The sequence below is a fragment of the Mercenaria mercenaria genome, chromosome 13 (genome assembly GCF_021730395.1).
Source record: "Mercenaria mercenaria strain notata chromosome 13, MADL_Memer_1, whole genome shotgun sequence".
NCBI classification, from domain to species: domain Eukaryota; kingdom Metazoa; phylum Mollusca; class Bivalvia; order Venerida; family Veneridae; genus Mercenaria; species Mercenaria mercenaria.
Window position 1 is genome coordinate 35,608,768 of NC_069373.1, and position 21,383 is coordinate 35,630,150.

The 21,383-nt window shown below is 34.8% G+C and overlaps 1 protein-coding gene across 11 annotated transcripts in view; it reads left to right on the top strand.

Annotated features, from left to right (window-relative positions):
* The window catches only part of LOC123528857 (cadherin-like and PC-esterase domain-containing protein 1), a 63,747-nt gene extending 42,784 nt beyond the window's left edge, over positions 1-20,963 (top strand). For 6 of the 11 annotated variants that reach the window (XM_045308892.2, XM_045308890.2, XM_045308889.2 and 3 more), the window contains 20 exons: positions 8,580-8,899; positions 9,869-9,995; positions 10,439-10,551; positions 11,204-11,288; positions 11,517-11,637; positions 11,833-12,016; positions 12,241-12,392; positions 12,996-13,068; positions 13,453-13,569; positions 13,881-13,994; positions 14,208-14,368; positions 14,696-14,751; positions 15,148-15,171; positions 15,401-15,581; positions 16,449-16,626; positions 17,710-17,830; positions 18,033-18,390; positions 18,784-18,885; positions 19,569-19,803; positions 20,138-20,963. In XM_045308892.2, coding sequence (XP_045164827.2) covers positions 8,615-8,899; positions 9,869-9,995; positions 10,439-10,551; positions 11,204-11,288; positions 11,517-11,637; positions 11,833-12,016; positions 12,241-12,392; positions 12,996-13,068; positions 13,453-13,569; positions 13,881-13,994; positions 14,208-14,368; positions 14,696-14,751; positions 15,148-15,171; positions 15,401-15,581; positions 16,449-16,626; positions 17,710-17,830; positions 18,033-18,390; positions 18,784-18,885; positions 19,569-19,803; positions 20,138-20,245 — 2,895 coding nt within the window. In that variant the 5' untranslated portion in view covers positions 8,580-8,614 and the 3' untranslated portion in view covers positions 20,246-20,963. Of the gene's footprint in view, positions 1-4,125; positions 4,332-6,042; positions 8,270-8,579; positions 8,900-9,868; positions 9,996-10,438; positions 10,552-11,203; positions 11,289-11,516; positions 11,638-11,832; positions 12,017-12,240; positions 12,393-12,995; positions 13,069-13,452; positions 13,570-13,880; positions 13,995-14,207; positions 14,369-14,695; positions 14,752-15,147; positions 15,172-15,400; positions 15,582-16,448; positions 16,627-17,709; positions 17,831-18,032; positions 18,391-18,783; positions 18,886-19,568; positions 19,804-20,137 lie in introns of those variants that run through there. The other 5 variants (XM_045308893.2, XM_045308897.2, XM_045308888.2 and 2 more) reach the window with 5 other exon arrangements.
* Positions 20,964-21,383: the final 420 nt, after the last annotated feature.

A 21,383-nucleotide genomic window follows, 5' to 3' on the forward strand; every position in this document is an offset into this window, starting at 1 on the left:
CGCTGTCATAAATTCTGTCGTAATGTAATTACCTTTGTATTATTACATTAAAATTGAATGTCAAAGAAACAGAAAACATAATAACACTGATTACAACTTATTTGAAAACCAGCTCCAGGAGTGGTAGTGGTGCTTGATGTACAGCAGACAAGTTACCATCATTATACTCTTACTTATGATGCATATAGAAATGAGCCGTGCCATGAGAAAACCAACATAGTGGGTTTGCGACCAGCAAGGATCCAGACCAGCCTGCGCATCCGCGCAGTCTGGTCAGGATCCATGCTGTTCGCTAACGGTTTCTCCAATCCCAATAGGCTTTAAAAGCGAACAGCATGGATCCTGACCAGACTGCGCGGATGCGCAGGCTTGTCTGGATCCATGCTGGTCGCAAAGCCACTGTGTTGGTTTTCCCATGGCACGGCTCAAATATTCCATTAGGACAGAATCTCACGAATTTATAGATGTTGCGTTTTTAAATCACGCAAGAGTAGAATTGATAGTTCGTTCAAATCAATGCCTGACGTGCTGTTGTTTGTAATCAGTATGCAGGAACCGATCAAAGGATATCAGATTATTGTTCGTCTAATTAGTACTTAATGAATATTCAAAGCTCCATGATGCTTCAGTAATCTAAAAATATGTATTGTTTCAACTCAAACGCTAACGATAATGTTTGTTTCAGGTCATTTAGACCTCTCGACTTTTCATTTTTGTTTGTACACCTGGTATGAGTACAGTCTCTTAAAATGGACATGGTGCAGACATTTATGACCCTTATCCTTTTCAGATTAATTCAAGTATCAGAATTGTGTTTTAAGTAGGGTGTAGTAGGGTGAAAGGAGCACTGATGGGCAATACATTTTATGCTTGCTATTAAAAAAAACACTAAGCAAAAGAGAATGAAATGAAGCTATTTTAGTCGAATTCAGGTGAACAGACATTTAACATCCCCACCCTCACCACAACTTCCTCCAAAACATAGCAGAAATCTAATTATGTACGAATTTACAAGAAAACTGGCTTCGGTGGAATGGCGAAACAGGTTAAACCTCATGGAGTTTGGATGCTGCTTATAAACAGTTGAATTTGCTTGTTTAAGTAATTGAGATATATGGCATCGTCAAACTTTTCTTTATAACAAAATCCCCAACTGAGCATTAATTTTGCGAACATAATCCTGACGTTGAGAAAAACAATGTTGATTTTGCTGACGTTATTTTTTTATCGTAATGTAATAACGAGAACAAAGAATGCAAAGAAATGAAGGTACTTATTGTAATACCCTGTTACGACAATACATAATGTAACCAACGTAAGAATGGAATAGTTTAGAGGCTTGGCTAGTTGGCGCAGGAGGAAATACAGCACGATAAAATTACATGTAAACATGTACAGTGTTTTCTTGTATGACCACATATATTTTAGCCTACCAGAGTGGCTTTTACATTTTTATACTGACACTGTAAGGCAAGCATACATTTTGTGCTAAAAGTAAATGAATATATATACATCTTCTACATTCTTTCTAATAACTTAAATTGGTAAACTATTTTCTTATTTTCATCGCAATGCATAAGCCTAGGGTATTAATGGATCAGAACTAATGTGGCCTTAGTGCATAAAAATAAAGAAGACTGGCTTGCTTTTACGCTCGTCATTCTCTCCCTGCTCACACTCACGCTCGATTTTCTCTACCTGCTTGTTCTCAACGCTCGATATGTCTTCTTACTTGCACTCACGCTTGACTCGCTCTCACGCTCGATATTCTCTTCCTGCTTGCTCTCTCGCTCGATATCCTCTCCCCGCTCGCACTCACGCTCGATATTCTCTCCTGCTCGCTCTCACGCTCGGTATTCTGTTCCTGCTTGCTCTCACGCTCGATATTCTCTCCTGCTCGCTCTCATGCTCGATATTCTCTCCTGCTCGCTCTCACGCGCGATATTATCTCCCTGCTCGCTCTCACGCTCGATATTCTCTTCCTGCTGTTCTCACGCTCGATATTCTCTCCTGTTTACTCTCACGCTCGATATTCTCTCATGCTCGCTCTCTCGATATTCTCTCCTGCTCGCTCTCACGCTCGATATTCTCTACCTGCTCGCTCTCACGCTCGATATTCTTTTCCTGCTTGCTCTCACGCTCGATATTCTCTCCTGTTTACTCTCATGCTCGATATTCTCTCCTGCCCGCTCTAATGCTCGATATCCTCTCCCCGCTCGCACTCACGCTCGATATTCTCTCCTGCTCGCTCTCACGCTCGATATTCTCTTCCTGCTTGCTCTCACGCTCGATATTCTCTCATGCTCGCTCTCACGCTCGATATTCTCTCCTGCTCGCTCTCAGGCTTGATAATCTCTCCCTGCTCGCTCTCACGCTCGATATTCTCTTCCTGCTTGCTCTCACGCTCGATATTCTCTCCTGTTTACTCTCACGCTCGATATTCTCTCATGCTCGCGCTCACGCTCGATATTCTCTCCTGCTCTCTCTCACGCTCGATATTCTCTCCCTGCTCGCTCTCACGCTCGATATTCTCTTCCTGCTTGATCTCACGCTCGATATTCTCTCCTGTTTACTCTCACGCTCGATATTCTCTCCTGCTCGCTCTCATGCTCGATATTCTCTCTCTGCTCGCTCTCATCCTAGATATTTTCCCCTTGCTCGCTATCACCCTCAAAATTATTCTCTCCGTGCGCGCTCTCACCCTTGATAGTTTCTCCCTGCTCGCTCTCGCCTTGTTTACATGATACATTTTGACAGCTAGCCTACATTAAAGAAAATGTTTGCCTCGGTGTGGTCATCTTGCATCATGATAGTGTTTAATTAACACTGCCCAAGGACATCATCTTGTCTGTTTCATTACATGTTATCATATCACCATCAGAATACACAGATCTCAAATGTTCGTTACTTAATAAACCTGTTTCGAACATGTGAAAAGAAACATTAACATTGACTTTTTTGGAGAACGAGTGTCTTGTTTCATGATAAAGTTAATTAAGGGTTACTGACAAGGTGGACTTAAACTGAATACATTTTCCCGTGTAAAAATAGTGATGGATTAAATATTGTTCCTAAGCGGATTTTGAAAGGATATGTTACAGGATATAAAAGTTACAAATTACACGTCAGGGGATTTACCTTTCTGATATATTATTACAGGTGATTTTTCAACATTGCAATTTATTGTATTAATATCAGATTATAGATATTTCCATCAACACACTGTAAGCTTTTAAATGTGTTTTTGTCGTAAGTTGACTAAAAGTATTCCAAACACCATGTTATGTATGTAAACTGAACAACAGAAACAATATAAAAAGATATCCAAGTAACTTGATACAAACATTTACCATAATCATACGATGTAGTTTCATCATTAAGATAAGTATTTACGGTCATTTTTTCTTCTCCTGTTCATTAACTCTATTTTCAAAGTGCCGTTACTCACAGGACTCACGCTAATGATCTATCATCATACAGTGGGGGTGGGGGCGTGGGGGGGGTGCAATCGGTGTCCGATTGACACACTTATAGCGTGGTAATATCATGCTTTTTACTTACTGAATATAAAAGCTTGTAGATTATTAATCTTAATTAATTAATGCAACGGCTATGTGAAATATGGTCTCATTATACTGTAATAGATATCTTTTCATTGATTAAAGATACTCATATATCGTGCTATGCTTATAATACATTTAATTATAGTATAAATGTATGTTTACTATGGTAACTCTATGATGCCCCTTTGAGTGGCATTGGTCAGGTAATATTTGCAAATATATCAACGAAAATTGACGGTCATCTTCGTTTAAACTTTAAATTAAATTGATTTAAAATCTGAAAACAAAATATCATATAATCGGACAGTTCAATATCGTAGATAGTATTTTTAATTTACACACACGTGTCGCAATATTTTGATGAAAATCTATCTAAAATAAAGACTTAGTATCGGAGGAAATATCTTCACGTTTGAAAAAAAAGGTACACATGTATTTCTAATGCATTTTTAAAGTTCAGGTGAAGTATCTTGTATGCCACAAACAACTTGTTATTGTAGGGTAATCGGATAGACTATTATTTAATAGGATATTGTATACAATAGTCGAAGCGTTCTCTCACTTAAATGTAACTTCTCATTCTACGGTTTATCTCACAACATATCGCCGGTTACTTGCGATAACACGGGAAAAATAGTTTTAAAGTGGTTTTGTGGAGTATTTCGATTCTTTTTAATGAATGTAAAATTGGTATTGGTGTAAACATGCGTTTCTAAAATATTTTAATCGTGGAAATGATCAAAGGAGTAACAGACAGATAGACTGATCGTAAGTTTCATTTTGAATACCAATTTAAAGATAAGATAATGATAAAAATGTAATATTTGCCAGCAAGAATTTAATGCTAATTTGATAAAATTAGGATAAATTAATGATAATAATATCAGCATCTAAAGTCGCATGCTCCAAAAATGATAAATAATCTTTTGCCACGATGAAGATGTTGCAACTTGTTATTAGTTCATGGTCTAATTAGTTAAAGGCATTTCATTTTCATTTTAATCGAGTATATTATTCGCACAGTGAGAATGGGTATCGAAAAAAAAATGAGATATTATATGCTATGGTAATTTTGAATTACATTTTATGTCAAATGATTTGCTTTTTTTATAATTTACACGCTTATTTATAGGTCTTGTCTGAATATGGTTTGTATCATGAATTTGGTCTTTATCTTTTATGGTTTTACAGTTGGCCCGTAAAAAAAACTGTTAAAATACGCGTTGACCTGTCAACAAAGGTTACCTGCAAATATAAACTACTATTTTGATCACTTTTCGCTGTTAAAACTTGACTTATATAAAAAAAAATTAATTACCCCTTATATAGTACAAAGCACTGTTTTGAAAAAAAAGTTTTTTGAATCTTAACAAATATACATTATGAAAGTGTATAGTAAAAGAAATAACAGGGCATTTGAGCAGATGTTTGGCTTCTTTTAATAACCGTTAATATCTTGCATTTTTATATAATATATTTGATGTTATACTTTTGAGGGTATAATTTTTTTATTTATGTTTATTAAAATGCCTTAGACTGTTGTAAAGAAATGTATCAGTATATTCTGCGAACATAAGTTTTTGTGTCGGTAACAAAAGTCATTTAATTTTGCTCTGGGCTCGCGTTATGGTGTTATGTATGTGCTCCCGTTTGACATCATTAAGTAACGTAATTATTTTTGATATGTTATTACTGACGTTAACAACAGTTTTGTTTTGGTTATAGTCATACTTAACGGTCATAAATTAGTAATATAAATGTGATGCAAGGTGTTGGTGTTTATTGTTGCGTTATATAAACAGCACATAACGCTTAAAATGTGCGAAATATTTTTTAATCTACCTGATATGCCTGCGTAACTATTCCTTCATACACGAATTGTATTTTCAGGCATCAAGTTTCTACTTTCCATAACCTTTCTGATTTTTTCGGAAATCAGATTTTATTTTTGTTGGCGCTGTTGTCTGCGAACATAACCTGATTAATATAATTATACAGGTTCACAGATGTAAGATAACTAATTGGATCTGCTTTGCTACTTTAGAAAGAAGAAAGTCAAATTAATTAGCAACATTTCGTGTCATGAACTTTTAAATAAGATGTGTATCATTACGCGGTATGATATAACATTTTTCTATTGTCTTCCACATCGCTGGATTGAGGTAAATGTTATTATTATGCGCCATTGTTCTGTCACAAGTAACAATAACAACATTTATAAGTAATAAGGATATACGAATACATTTGGTTAAAGCACAGTTTACACGTGCATAAATTATCTGACTGTGTAAGACAAGGTTTTCCCTGCCCGAGAGACAGCGCGGAATGAAAACCCGAGTGTTGGCGAGTTTTTTTATCCATACTGTCCCAAGGGTAGGGAAACAGCTGTCATTCACACTGACAGTCAGAGTTTGAATAAACATTTATTTTGGAGGGACGACGTCGCACCGACACAATCATATATAAAAGTCATTTCCAGAGTTGATGGCAGCGGAGACTGGCATCTGGATAGAATTGCCGACAACCGTAAGCCTTTCAACACACCGAGTGACGTCGAACCCACATCGGTGAGGGGCAGGTGATTCTAAGTCAACGACCTTGACCACTTGGCTACGGAAGCCCCTTTGTACAAACATGGTCAGATAAGTATATTGTTTTTAAAGGACAGATAATCATATTGTAATTTAAAGGAATGTAGAAGAAACTAGGTCACTGCAACTACGTTTAGTATTGTCATGATCATGTAAACTAATTAAGGCATAAAACATTATAGTTAAAATATTGTCCAACTTAGGTCGTTCGCGAGGTTTCTTCTTCATCGTGTGATCTGTTAAGGACACGTGCTGAATTGATCGTCTTGTTTCTACTACTGTTACAAGTAGATCTTATGGTATACTCGGAAGGCACGGTCTCCTGTTTAGTATAGCATTAACCCGAAGCTTATATATCGTTACTATAATTTACTGTTTTTCGTTGTTGTTTTTTGTTTGTTTGATTTTTGGTGTTTTTTGTTTGTTTGTTTTTTTTGTTGTTGTTGTTTTTTTTGTAGCTGTATATCAATGTATACTCTATATTTCCTACCTGAAGTTAAGGTTTTTTCCCCACTCAGATGGCTATCGCAGGCGCATAAACAGAAATCTGAAATTTTCCAGGCATTTAGACAGGCGAAATTTATAACACAAAAACATATCTTAGATAAACATTTTATAACTTGTTATGCCTGCTTTGATAGAGTAATATGTTTTTTACAAGTGATATTTTCCCTAAGTAACAAAACGGAGAAGGAAGGGGAATATAATTATGAGACTCGGCATGCGCAGTGCATTTCTGTTGCTTATGCGCACTGTTCTTAAAAGGCTTGGAACGTGCTTTTGGCATGTGTGATGCTCACCATTACAAAACAATATCTTTGAACGTTGAAAATTCCGATTGCTGGACATGGTGCCATACCTCTGACACAAGAGGGGTACAAACCCACGACAGCGATCTTGTTCACCAGACCACAAGTGCCAGATGTCAATGTTGGCATATAGAGGATATTGTAAATCAGCAGGATAATTATATATGAAATATTTACAGAGATATATGTATAGAGATGCCATGAAAACCAAGGTCCAGACGTTCAAATTAAGGTCGAGTTACGTGTTGTAATCTGTCCTACAGAACCGAATCAAAGGGTATTCGATTATTTGCCCTATAATGAGCGCATTGCATTAATCAATGCTCGGAAACGCTTCAACAACTTAAAGATCTGTATTGTTTTACATTAGACGCTAATGATAATGTTAGTTTTGAGTCAATTAATCCTCTTGACCTTTTATCGCCGTTTCTACACCTGGTTTATGTAGGGTCTCTTAAATCCGATACGGTGCCGAAATTTTATGACCCTTGTCCAATTTAAATTGATTGAAGTCATGCATTTTAATGAATTGTGTTTATGTAATGTGAAGTAGGTAAAATTATGTTAGAAAATATAATATTTATGTACCATATATGTTTTAAAAATTGTTTTATTTATCACCCGCTAACAAGATCTGTAATACACAGGTCTTACACTCTATTCAGTGTTGAAATGGCAGATGAAATATGATTATGTATTTAAAAAACAACTTAATACAATATAAATCAAAATAACATATATCAGGATTATTATTTTAGCGAAATTGAGGGGGGGAAATTACATCAGTTATCCCTATGATTTACGGAAGCTTAATTAAGTATGAAATGTACAAGAAATACTGGCGTCAATATGGCGGGAAAACAGGTTACCTTTCATGCTGATAGTATGGCATGGTTTTTGCTTTTCTCACTATTTTATATTCGTGGCATCTGAAAAACAACTGTGCACTTATTTTGCAAACATGAAAACATACACCCAGAATAAATTAAACGATTATTCAATGGATAAAAACACAAGCCTATTTACGAATACTGAAACTCAATCTTGGCGTCGAAAATAAATTTATAATTAAATTTGTTATCGTGTGTCATTTAATTTAAGAAAAGGGTGTACATTGAATAGAATTAGGATAAAAAGAATGCAAATCTTTGAAAGTAATGACATGTTTAAGGCAGATCATTGTGTAATCGAATCACATTTCATTATTTTAATTTGAATAGATAGGGTGCGCAGGGTTTGGGCGCGTCCGGAAGTACAGCCCGATAGCATCTTTATCGAGTATCATTTCATAGTTGGATGAAGATCTGTAAATATAGTGTTGCTTGCTACATTTTTATTATAAATCATCATTTAGACGTTCAGAATTTAATAAATTATTGTTCTGCAAAGCGGGATTCAATTTCTAGATGATTACCATTTTTGTGTTCAAATAAACAAATAAATTACAGAAATAAAGGACTTTTCTCTGTCACTCAAGAATATTAGAGACGTGATGTTGTTACAAAAAAAAACAAAAAAAAAAAAACCAGGAGTAATCTGCATGGATATGGATAAGTTTCGCTTTTGACGGTAGGGTCAAAATAACATTTTTATTATTCTGGCTTCTCTTTTTGCAGCTTTGAATTAATAAATGGCAGCCTCCCGCTAATAGATGGCAGCCACAAGATGTACCGCCTCGCCAAGGGATCTTTTCTTCTTCATAATGTGTGTCGCCTCCATATCAGTGCTGTTTAACTTCCAAATTAGTTATTATGGGTCGCGGACCTTTGTCGACCAGCGGCAATCGCTTGACGAAGTGTTTGGAGGTCAAAACGTTCAGGAACATAGTGGTATGTACGACGTGAAAATCCTTGGACGCTCTTTAAACCAGCACGAGGCAGAAACGTTGAGAAAAGGGTCAACTGAAAGACTTGAATTACTTACAAAACTGAAGCAGGTAAACATCTCTTGACCTTTCTTTTCTGTTTATGTCAGCCTTTGTTGGTATAGGTAATAATGAAACTACCCCTTAAACTGTTTGTATGTAAGCTTATTTGTGGTCACCACTGGTAACCCACATGTGCGACTCCTCTAGAAGACTGTTAGAAATGTTAGTGGTACATCTTTTTCAAAAAGCAAAATCGATCCTTATTTACGCATGGCCTGCAACTAGATAAAAATAAAAACTGCTTTAAAAATGTATCCATGTTAATGGGTCAAAAATACGTAACCGAAATTTTCGCTCTAATAAGGATAATAAAAGTTTGTTTAAATAAATCAGATTGGTTATTCCTCGTCATAAAGTGGTAATTGCCCGTAAATGCGAATAATGGATTAAACAATCTCGCATATTTTGCTTCAGTTTCTATCATTATACATAGCAAACTCGAAGCTGGGTTGCCCTGTGTGTAATGATATGTTAACCTGTCATTGTGTCACCTGTAGAGTGACTTATCCACCCTATCCCTCATTTATTATCCTCTAAACTCATGGTCACCATTATTAATGACATGGCATACAGGTTGGTGTCATATGGTCATACTTGTTCAACACTGTAACTCGAGCGAAATGTTTCAAACTTTGAATAGAGAATAGGCTTTCATAAAACCTGACATTTAAGTTTGACGGTTGGTATCTGAGATACTGTATTGAATATTCGAAATGTCGCGTCACAGGACGTCCTGCTCTTCGTTTTGGGAATAAAATGGTTTAAATGGAAATATAATCAAATATTTATATGGTTTTAAATGCCATGCATTTCATCCCTAAGATAAAAACATACTTTTCCACCAGGGTGCTGCTATCCACAGGAATGCCTAGTCAGATAACTAAATGAAATAAACTTGGCTCTAATATATCTTTAACAAGTTATTCCTACTGGTCACTATATAACAATTTGAAAATGTATTTTCTTTTGTTAAAATAGATTGAGAACAGATTGCTGAAAGCCAAACAACGCGTTATTGCTGTTGATGGTGATGAAACACAACCTGCCGAAAATATGCATGCCAACAGACTGAAACAACTTGATATAGACCTAGTTAAGAAAAATGGTAGGCACAGTCAAAAGAAATAACAATCGACTGACAAGTTTACTGACAAAGTTTTGCCGTATTTCTCAGCCGATATATTTTTAAGTACCATGCTGTGTAATAGACCGTTCAGACCCAGTGTTTTCTCTTTTTAATTATAATAATGGTAAATGTTTACTATTTACGTTTGGTTTCACATTAAATAATGGAGGCAATTCTTATCAAAGCTTGGACATTGTTTTAGTTGGTAAATGTAGTCAGTTACATTTCAGCAACAATTTATGACATTTTTTAGATTAAGTATATTCTGCAACGGATTTATTCACGGAACAAAATGTATCAGTTGTTGAAGTTTCGAAAGAATCTATGACTTGACAATATTGACCAAAATTTGACTAACCACTTTAAAGATTCGTTGATGAGGCGTACGATCTGATTAGTAAGTTTCAATTTTTGTCTTTCAGATGAGGTTCTTTTATGGATCAACAAAGATACCGTTATACAAGGAAATTGGTCCGTCCTGTTTTGTTTCAATGAGAACAGCTGTCCTAAGATGCAGACGGACATCTCGCAAAAGGTGCTAATATTTACTCATACCAAAATCAGTCTCGTTTTAATCGTACATAAGACACTGCAACCAAAACTTGTATAAATTTAACATTTTGACAGAACTGTGGGATGGATACACATTTTCTTTTAGTATTGTTCGTACTGAATAAACAACTTTACCGACATAAATGGAGAAGCTTCTTCGAAAACCCGGCACTAAGTCAGTGATCTTGTGTACTCTTTATACGTTTATATTCAGAAAGTTTTCTTCGAATCTCCATTACATTTGAGTCGCAAATTATCTAAAAGTAGCTGTAGTGGTATCTATAGTCTGTTGGTCACACCAACAGCAATTGTCTATATGGTGATTTTTAAGCTTCTAATGTTGGATGAATATAATATGTGCCAACGAAGCGCCATTTCATGCATGAACAGATACCTGCGTAGAATCATCGCCTTTTTTTAAAAAAAAAAATCTTACTGACCAGCCAACATAATTGTGAGGATCTAACCACACGTTTTAAGGATAGGTGATTCAAAGTCAACGAACATACCCTCTCGGTTATAGGCGAGCTACTAACGTTACACTGAAACTACATGTATGACTTACATGACGAGTATTACTACAGCTAAAATTGTGCTTTAAGTTAAATAAACAAATTTACTTTCAACTATTTCAGGTTGATAGAATACCAGAAATAGTCAACATAATAAAAACTCCAGAAGTTTTGTGTTCTATAAGTAAAATGGCAGAAAGAAATAGCGGTAAGTTTTATGAACAACATTTTAGATAGTAACAATGATACTTCTTTAAGTCGTTGAACTGATAATTTTTGCATACTGAAACAAATTTATACGAATGTCCCATTTTATAACTCTAGTAGAGATTGTTTAAACATTTAATTTCTCAATTACATTTTAATAATATTTGGTAAACGTATTACACACTTTTCATACTCGGAAATGTCAGCCACAAGTATTCATATTTTTCAGATGGAAAACTGACAGAACCATGCGGACCATTTAACTGTGACTATCAGCTTAACGAGAGCACACTTCTTGTAACTGGAAACACAGCGCACTATAATATTACAAGTCAGGAATTCTGTACCAGGTAAACATGTTAAAATAGTTTGTAAGGTATCTTCGCTTTTCATATTGAATCCGATTTGGACTTCAGCTAGTTCGATACACGCCGATGAAAACGATTTTAGTTGTTATTTCATCATTGTTATTATTATATACCGCCCTTAAGGTTTTCAAAATTTGTGTCATTTGTTATTTCATTGCATTTATCATTACTTTTCAGGCAGATCAGCTCTCCTCGTGCTTTCGTCTGGTATCTTCCGGATAAACCCATTACGTTTCCAGGTGGACCAGTATTAAGGATACACACTGTCATTACTTCAGTTTCCCCACTGAGGGTCTATGTACACCCCGAAATGCTAAGTGGTCCATTACTTTCATTGGAATATTATTCACTGCTTAGAAAGGTAAAACTTCCACTCTCGAATTTTCTAAAACTTGTGATCATCTTAATGCATCTGTTAATGAATTAGCTGTTTCTTGAAATAATTGTTATATGTTTTGATCCAATATTTTCAAGAGCAAATGCGAACATAAAAGCATTCATCAGGAACACCATTTCTCTAAGATAGGAGGTTTCGTGAAACATACCTTTCATAGCATAGGTCACTTAAAAAAACTTCCATTTTAGATTAGCCTAGAGGACCTGCTGCAGTATATATCCGAGGTATATGGTCTAGGTGTATCATCGCATTGGTGGATGGAGGTCCAAAGAAGATTTCTTCTTTATATGGTTTATCTTGAAAAGGAAATACAGAAATCTGAAACCAACGGTTATAAAATGTAAATATACACTATTATACTAGCGTACTGATACTTCCTGAATGTCAGTAGTTAAAGATCCTCAGTTTTTTTTATCTTTTATTTTTATTATACTATTGTGATGATTATTTTCATATACGACTGAGAGAATATACGGTATAAGTACTTTTGAGATGTGGAAAATGAAAATAGCCGCTATTTATTGCAGCAGACAGAATATATGTTATTTACCTATCTCTTGTGTACAAGTCCATCAACAATGTTCATCTCAATAATAACTAGCTATTACCAGGTCCATTTTAACTTGCTAGGACTGGGATTCGTGGACATATTAACGTGATATTTCCATCAAAGTTGCTAATCATATGAGCCGTGCCATGAGAAAACCAACATAGCGGGTATGCGACCAGCATAGATCCAGACCAGCCTGCGCATCCGCGCAGTCTGGTCAGGCTCCATGCTGTTCGCTTTTAAAGCCTATTGGAATTGGAGAAACGATTAGCGAACAGCATGGATCCTGACCAGACTGCGCGGATGCGCAGGCTGGTCTGGATCCATGCTGGTCGCATACCCACTATGTTGGTTTTCTCATGGCACGGCTCAATTATAATAATATGGTTTCAGGTGTAACCGGTGTTTCCAGCCTCTGGAAATAGACATGGTTTGCTCCTCCGTACAACGTTGTCAGATTATTCAGGTAATTTTTAAACTCATTCTGAACGTATCAGAATCTTATCAGAATTTGTACTAGAAGTGCAAAAGAAATTGTAAACATACCATGCAAAATACTTGTAATTTTGATTTATCTTTTCTATCATAGAAAGTTATTTGTTTTAGATAAAAGAAACATTAAACAATGCCAAACATTTTATATCAGTTATTGATTCTTTGATTATGAAGGAAAAATGAAACGACATCAAATACTAAATTTCTACCTAAAAATTATAAGGTAAGGATAGATTTAACGGAAACACAGACCATTTTATTTAATAATAGAGAACTTGTGTTACATATTCTCAAAGGATGAGGTAAGGTGCTAACTCAGACAGTTATTCAGAATCCATTATCATGTTTCTTACAGATAAGAACGGATCAAAGTCTGAGTTTTACAGTTATTTCAAGCACGAAGAAATTAGTGGCTTCGAGCATGTTTGTTTCAGAAGAAGCAGAGCGCGTATTGGCACGCCAACATGTCGATGTAAGCCGTCCAAGATATATTCCCGCTAGATGAATTTTGTTGTCCAATAGTTGTCGAATTATCATTATACAGGAAATTTTCCTAATTTGATATTATAAACACACAATAATATTGTGCTTTTACCATTTATTTGGACTTGAAATTTAAATATCTTGAAAATTAGATACTGTATTACTGAAGCCTGAAGGGTTATCCTAAAATTGTCTTTTTAGCGATTAGTTGTTAAGTGTTTACTTGTCCTTTTAAAAGAATCACTTGGCTATTTTGTCATGCATGTGTGTAATTATGTTTTGATCATATCCTCATTGTAGATATGCAATAGCATAAATGCCGATGAACATGGTGTCGATTGTATTTCTGAAAATTATGTCGTGTATGTTTTGGACTGGCGACGAGAGATGAAAAGTACCTCTGACATGATACCGGTAAAGTCTGTCTTTAAAATGAAGTTTTGTAATTGTTTTTACGATCTTCAGGGTTGTGTTTAATATAAGTAGCAATGCCTTTCCATAGGGACATATCAATTTAATAACAATTTGGTTACCTCTCTTAGAATTCAATATAACCTAGATATACAGTTTTGATGATAGGTTTGAAAGACTTTCATGTCACTGATTTCTTTTTTGTTTTTATTTAAGGTGTATCCCTCGGAATTCGGATGCAAGCTATTATCGAAGATGGAGAATACAAGCAGTGAACAAAGTGACACAGTAAATTTCAATACAGTCACAAGAAGTATAGGGGAAGATTTTCAATGGTCAGACCAGTCTTCCGTTGAATCACAGTATGTTCTAGACGGGTATGATTAAGTATATTTCTTCAGTCTTGGGCAGGACTGGACCGAAAATTAATATAATTTTTCCAAGAACATTTTAGTTTCATTTCTTATGCATAAAAGAATACTAGGCATGTCTTGAATTTAGCATTGGTCCGTCAGTACAGTATATTTTTCAAAATTCTTCAATATCATAAAATGATGCGGGTAGACATGAATGTAAATGTTATAACTGTAGTATTAACTTATAATTCTGCTTATTAGTGATTCTGTAAATAGATGGCTCTTCTGCTTTCTGAATAATTTTACAAAGAAATCTGTATTGAAACATTATGATTAAATATATTTCAGGGTTGGTGAGGACTATACTGATATGAGATTAACCAAACAAGGAAGATCTACCGAAGGTATTAAATTTGTAAAATCGATTGATATAAATTGCGTAAATGAAATATATGACTCAGTGTTCATTTTTATTATGATAGAATTCCGCTAAAGCCACAGCTTGGAGCGTTAGGGATGTTCCACATTTTATTACCTGTTATGAACAGACTCAATCAAACTGTTGCTTGGTGGCGTTCTATGCTTCCAAAGGATCTTTTCTCATGTAATATATGCTTTCTAGAATATTTCAATGGAGTAAATAATTGTTACATTTCTACGTTAAATTCAGAACTGTTCAAGCCTACCATATATTGGTAAAACATATATATATTTTTAAAAGTAAGGGAAGACTTATGCAACCAAATTGATAAAAGTTGTAGTACTGTCTAGAAATGGTTTGCCTTTCCTCCATTTTTCAGGAACAACAGGTCCTTGTAGTAATGGTGAGTGACCTTACGAAAATAAATTAACACAACATCATCTGGTTTGTTACTTTAACAACATCCTCCTAAAGCATATTGTAATATTTTATTTATTTAATGATTTTCTATTCATTTCAATAAACACGTCCTTTTATTAGGTAATGAAATACTATAATTTCTCTTACCTTTTGGTCTTAAGTAAACGACTTTGGCCTGAAATTAATATTGTCTCCATACCACATTTTTTCAGATCCAGATGACTTCGGCAAAATAAATGGGATCTTTACATACCCAGAAACTGTACTTGAAGAGATTTCACCCCACAGTTACAATACTTCTGTTGGCTATGACACAATACTTGTACGAGTCATGGCTGTCTCCAAGAGCTGCAAATGTCAAGTGAAACTAGAAAATAAATATAATGACCCAGGGTAAGAAAACTGTTTATTTTTGTTATTTGGCGATTTAAATGGCTCCCGTTCAGTGTAATTAAATTGTGGTATATTGGTTTAAGTTAGTTCCTCTGTCTGTCTGTGCGTCTGTTTCTTAATCGGTTGTCAGACAGTAGATACATTCTAACTCCTCTATCATTAATCAGACGATTGATTTGGTCTCTAATGTGCATTTTGGTATTTGTAACGTGTGCAGTTGCTGAATAAGCAACCTCATTACTACCGGCCATGAATTGGTTCAATCAAACCAAACTTGCAACATAAACTGGTGTGTTGGGCGACCTGAAGTGTTTTTGATTTTTGCTGTGCTAACCATAACTTCTAGTTTCAGATGGGGATTGAATTTAAGGATTGGTTATATGAGTTATGGCATTTCTCCCAAAGTGCCGTATACCAATATTTTTATCTTGCGGGTCCAAATTTTATGCGTCGGCACAACATTCTGCACTACACAATGTACCTAATATATCAAAGTATGCAAATGTTGCGGTTTTGTGTTCAATTGTTGGTGTTGAGAAACCGGAATTTATTTTACATGAGAGAGAGAGAGAGAGAGAGAGAGAGAGAGAGCTGAAGCTATGAAGATTAACTGCTTGGGATATGTCTTCGTCGTTGAACAGGACATACTGTTCTCAGATTGCTATTAGGAAGCTAACCTGATTAAGATAGCCGGCTAGAAAATTTCTTTACATATCGTAATGTGACACATAAATCGTTCAAAAAATATTTCTCCGCCCAAAACAGTTTTCAAGTGTGCATAAAATATTATGTCATAAGAATTGAAATAATAGTATTAGTGTGTACTTTCTACATTGCATGTAAGTTTGGACTACCATTCTATTTCAGTGCCCGAAATATTACTTTAGGGCTAGGGAATAACAAGATCATGCTCTATGTAGTGGACACCACCAGTCAAGACATGGGTATTGTTAACACTATAACAATAAGTATATACAGACATAACAGAGGATTGAACTGGCAAGAGTTTGATGAACAACGGATGAAAATGTGCGGCTTGAAGCAGGTAGATACACCTTAAGTTTGTTTCATTTGGCTAAATGAGAAGATAAATGGATATGGTTTGTAATACGACTACTCGCAAAAACAACATTTCTTGATTTAAAGGTGAATAATCAGATTTTGGCCATGTAACGGATTTGTTCGAAACTTTAGCATCTGATCATTTACACTCATTTATGTTCACTTAACACTTAATACAAATTAGATTTTCACTGGAGGTATTTTTAAAATTTCATTTTCCTATTCTGGTTGCCCAACCAAGATAAAGTTATTTTATCATAAGTATAAATTTGATAAACATACTTTGCCAAAGGAAATGTTTAAATATTAGACATATTGTAATATATTTGTTAAATATTTGCATTAAAAATTTTGTATTTAGATGGAATTCATTAGAAACGCAAGTTTGAAAAATTATTATTACCTCCCTTTGCCTATCTTGGATGCGCAACCAAGATAGATTGGAAATACATGAATTCAGAAGCTACACACAGCTTTTAAACTTGCATTTTGGTTCAGATTGTTCAATAGTTGATATGTCTATCAAATGCAAATGTAAAACTAGACATTGTATCGAATAAAAAAGAAATACCCAGCTTTTTATATACTTTCATATTAAAGGGGAGTTATTACAAAATTTTATAAAAATAATAAAATATACATTTCAAATAGGAATCTAACTCTATGTAATCGGTCTTTTTGTTCCTTAAATAATTCTCTACCAGAATATACAAAAAGGAAAAAATGTCATTAAATGTTGTTTAAATGTGATTGACCACCTTTAAAGAAGTTATAAATGATTTTTATATTATACTAAATGTATGCATGTTTTATTAGTAACCTTATTAACCTTGAGCCTGCTCGCGGCAAGTGGTTTTGCCTTTGCGACCAGTGCAGACCAAGGTCAACCTACATATCCTTGCAGGCTGATCATGGTCTGCTCTATTCGCTATTCAGTCGGTAGATTTTCCGTGAACATCCCTTTGAATAATAATTAGTACTGCCCAAATTGAATGATGGACCAGTCCATTTTAGAAATTTAGCAGGGTAAAGGTTAACATTTGTCCCTTTTCTGTTCTTTGCTTAGGATTGTTCACTTAAATTCAACAATAATGCTGACTGTGGTCTCATTGATTTGAAAAGCAGTTGGACGAACGAGAACAGACGTACAAGAGGAAAGACAAGATGTCAATCTGGTGACAATGAAGGTAAATAACTGACACATATTTATGTTTGCTGTATGTTTTAAATACTAGTGGCTAATCTACATACTTTATAATAATCTGCCTCTTTTAACGTGCTAAAATTAATATTTCAGTAGATCTTAAAAGGAACTTTATTCATTTAAGAACGCAAGACAATGGCTTTAGTATCCTGCCATCTAAGTAATCAGAAAACCTCTATTTATAGGACAATGGGTCGTCCCATGCAGAAGTTGTTCCAGCGAAAACTATTGTTTATGGGGGAAAGCGAAGTGGCGGCCGTACGACTGCCAGTATGAACAATTTTCACCGTCTTCACTGAAACACTGTCTACAAGGAAAGAAGTTACTTTTTATTGGCGACTCGACCAACAGAGGAGTGTCAAATTACATTATTGAACAGATAAATGGCTCCCTTTATGACTGGGATAAAACCCACAGTACGAGAGTTTACACTAACATAAATAACAACAAAACACAATTCACATTTGCATACTACCCACATTTCTGGCTACCTGCTGACCATCGACCCAGATTCAGTAAGGTCATATATCAGCTTATTAAAAGGTATGTGCTATTGATTTACAAAGATTTTTACATACTTTCCTTTCTCCTAAACAATACTTTTTAAGAAAATGTCGTGTCTACTGCCTACGTTGCAAATTTTCATAATATGCTGCGGGGGTATTCATGCTTTTCTCTTTGAAGTACTTTTACCACTACAAATTAAGATTCGGTTAATATCAACTTTTGAATCATCTAGTATCTGGCCATATATCTTAGGTAATCAAATTGTAAGGAAAATAGTGCTTTAAAAAAAATTTCGCCCTGCTTTTATTACAAAATTTATATTATTTTCAGACCATGTTCTTAATGAAAATATTTTTTTTTTTGTATAAAAGTAAATTTCGCGGGTGATTTACATTATTATTAAATCTTTATTTATAAATATGTTCCCAGTTCATTACCATTGCAAAACAACTCTAACACAGTCCTGGTGGTTGGTGGTGTCCATTGGCTTGCCAAGCAGCACATCGATCTCATTATTGAAGCCTTACAGCGGTAAGAAAGCAACTAAATGTCTAAAATTATTGTCACTTCATAATTGTCACAGCTAAACTTCCTGTCATGCATGTTGGCACCACATATTGTCCCATCACGAGCAGACTGTCAAGCCGAGTTATCTGTTACTTTGTTTAGTTGCATTCTATGCTTCCAAACGATCTTTTAGATTTTTTATTTACATATTATATCAGAAGACTTTAAATGCCTGCGGCGGCAGTAAAATTTACCGAATATTTCGATGTTATTACTGAGGTCATTAGGATCATGAAATTTAGTCACTTTTACAGTAGTAGAATTCTGCTGAAGCCGACACAAGAGAGCGTAAGGGGGTTACTATGCATTAACTCTGTTATATTTTTTCTTCATCGCGTTTTATCTTGCCGTTGTCAATGAATAATAATGATAATAATAATAATAATAATAATAACGATAATAATGTTTGTAAGAACGTTATTGTAAGAAGGAAAAGTGTTCCTGATAATGTGGGACTCTTTGATCGCTAACGTTTTACGTGCCGTAACGAACCAGATATTTCAACTTCAGACATGCGTTTAATACAGAGCTTTTCCACAAAATACATATGGTAAAATTAAAAAGTATAATTGGAATAATATGTCGTCATCCTATCGAGATTTGCCAATTAATGGATTATGTTGACGGTTTTTTTTTCTATTTTGTAGGAAAGGTTTATCTGGTATCACAAAAGTTGTGAAAGGTTTGGGAGCAGGCTTCCACCAGCCGGTTGAAAGTGTTCGATTTGTGCCTAAGTCTGAGCATGTCCACCTTCTCCAAAGAGAAAGTGATATTTTAAACTATGCAAAGACGAACGGCTTTCATGCTGTTGCGACATTCAACATGACCATTTCTAGATATAAAGACTTCCTGGAGGGAAATTGTGCTTGCCATTTTCACAAGGTAAACCTTACATTGAATGATTATTTATAGCACATAATTCATATGGAACTGTTTATGAAAAATGGTCTTTAGTTATTTAATATTTACAATTCAATTATTTCAACACTAAACAAGCTAAGCTATATTAAATTGGAAAATATTTACTTGTCTCCAAGCTACATTTACACTATGATAGTTGCAGGCCACCAACTAAATTCTTGTTGGAAATCCTGCGCTTTAAAAAGATATCCGAATTATTGCTAGCTATATTTCAGTGTGCCGTATCAACAGTCTAAAACAACAATATATAAATCTGTATTTCTATGCATACTTCATCAACATTCTACATTTTCAGGTAACCAAGCATGGTTCACAGAATGAAGGATTTCGTTACACAGTTGAAGGAGATATAAATGCTGTTTATTCTCAGATCTTATTGAATCAAATTTGTCAAGGTGGTTAGACATCATTGAGTTTTTAGTACAGTTGTCTCTCCTTAGACATACTTTGCCGCTGTCAGCATTAACGAAGATGATCTCGTATTTATAGCACATGCATGGTTATTTCTTAACACTAGTTTGTGGTTAACAAATGGCAAGTTGCAGCTGAACTCACTTTTATAACCTTAGAGCACGGTTACAAGGGTCACACAACAGCTAAGCTTTTTTAATGACATACTTGGAACTGTCATGCAGTCATTTATGCCACAATAACAGAATGAAAATAGTTTGTTGGTTAAGCCATTTCGATAGTAGCTTGCTTGATTACCGTAACTAAAACAACCAATAGCAAACACTTTTTTCACAAACTACTGATAAGCTACTGTTTCCACTGTGTTAAAGTTCAAGCCTTTTTCTTGCTAGTGTTTCATCTTGAATTGGTAAGGATATATGAGATAGTCATGAGTATTATGTTGAACACTTGCACGACTAACGGCAGTAAATTCGAGATTGAGAAAACCTGAAGGAGAGAATAACTTTCTTCAAACTTATTAAATATTCATTGAAAATGAGCGACTTCTGTAAATGTTTGCATGCGTACATATAAAGCTTTCAAACATGCGTTTGATCATAAATGACATCATATGAACGTCATACGAGATAGTTTTGTTATATTTTTATATATATTTATTGTTGTTAAGTTTGTTAAAACGTTCAAAAATAAAATAAATCTTTTTATAATAGTTTTCTTTCTTTTTAGTACCTTTATCTGCATTCAGTCGGTATATCTAGCAAACAACGAATTTTATTTATGGTCAGAATCGTAATATATTTGAAAGCGTGTCATTTTAGCCATAGCGCAAACAGATAGGTCCTGCAGATGATTGTTTTTCTTCCCGCAGTTGTAAAATTTGTTCTGTGTCCGCTAATTATTGAATCTGTGAACAGAACTACCACCAGCAGTGTTTTTATTCCCCTGGTGTCGAAGACCTGTGAGGCATACGGTATCCGTCGTCCGTCCGTCGTTCACCGTGAATAACTATCGTTTTCAGTTCCTTTCAAATCAAATCAAACTTGATTAACAACATAAAAATGTCAGTTTATAAAAGTTTTTAGACGGAATTACTGTTTAATTTCATTCTAATTATATCTCAAATAGTA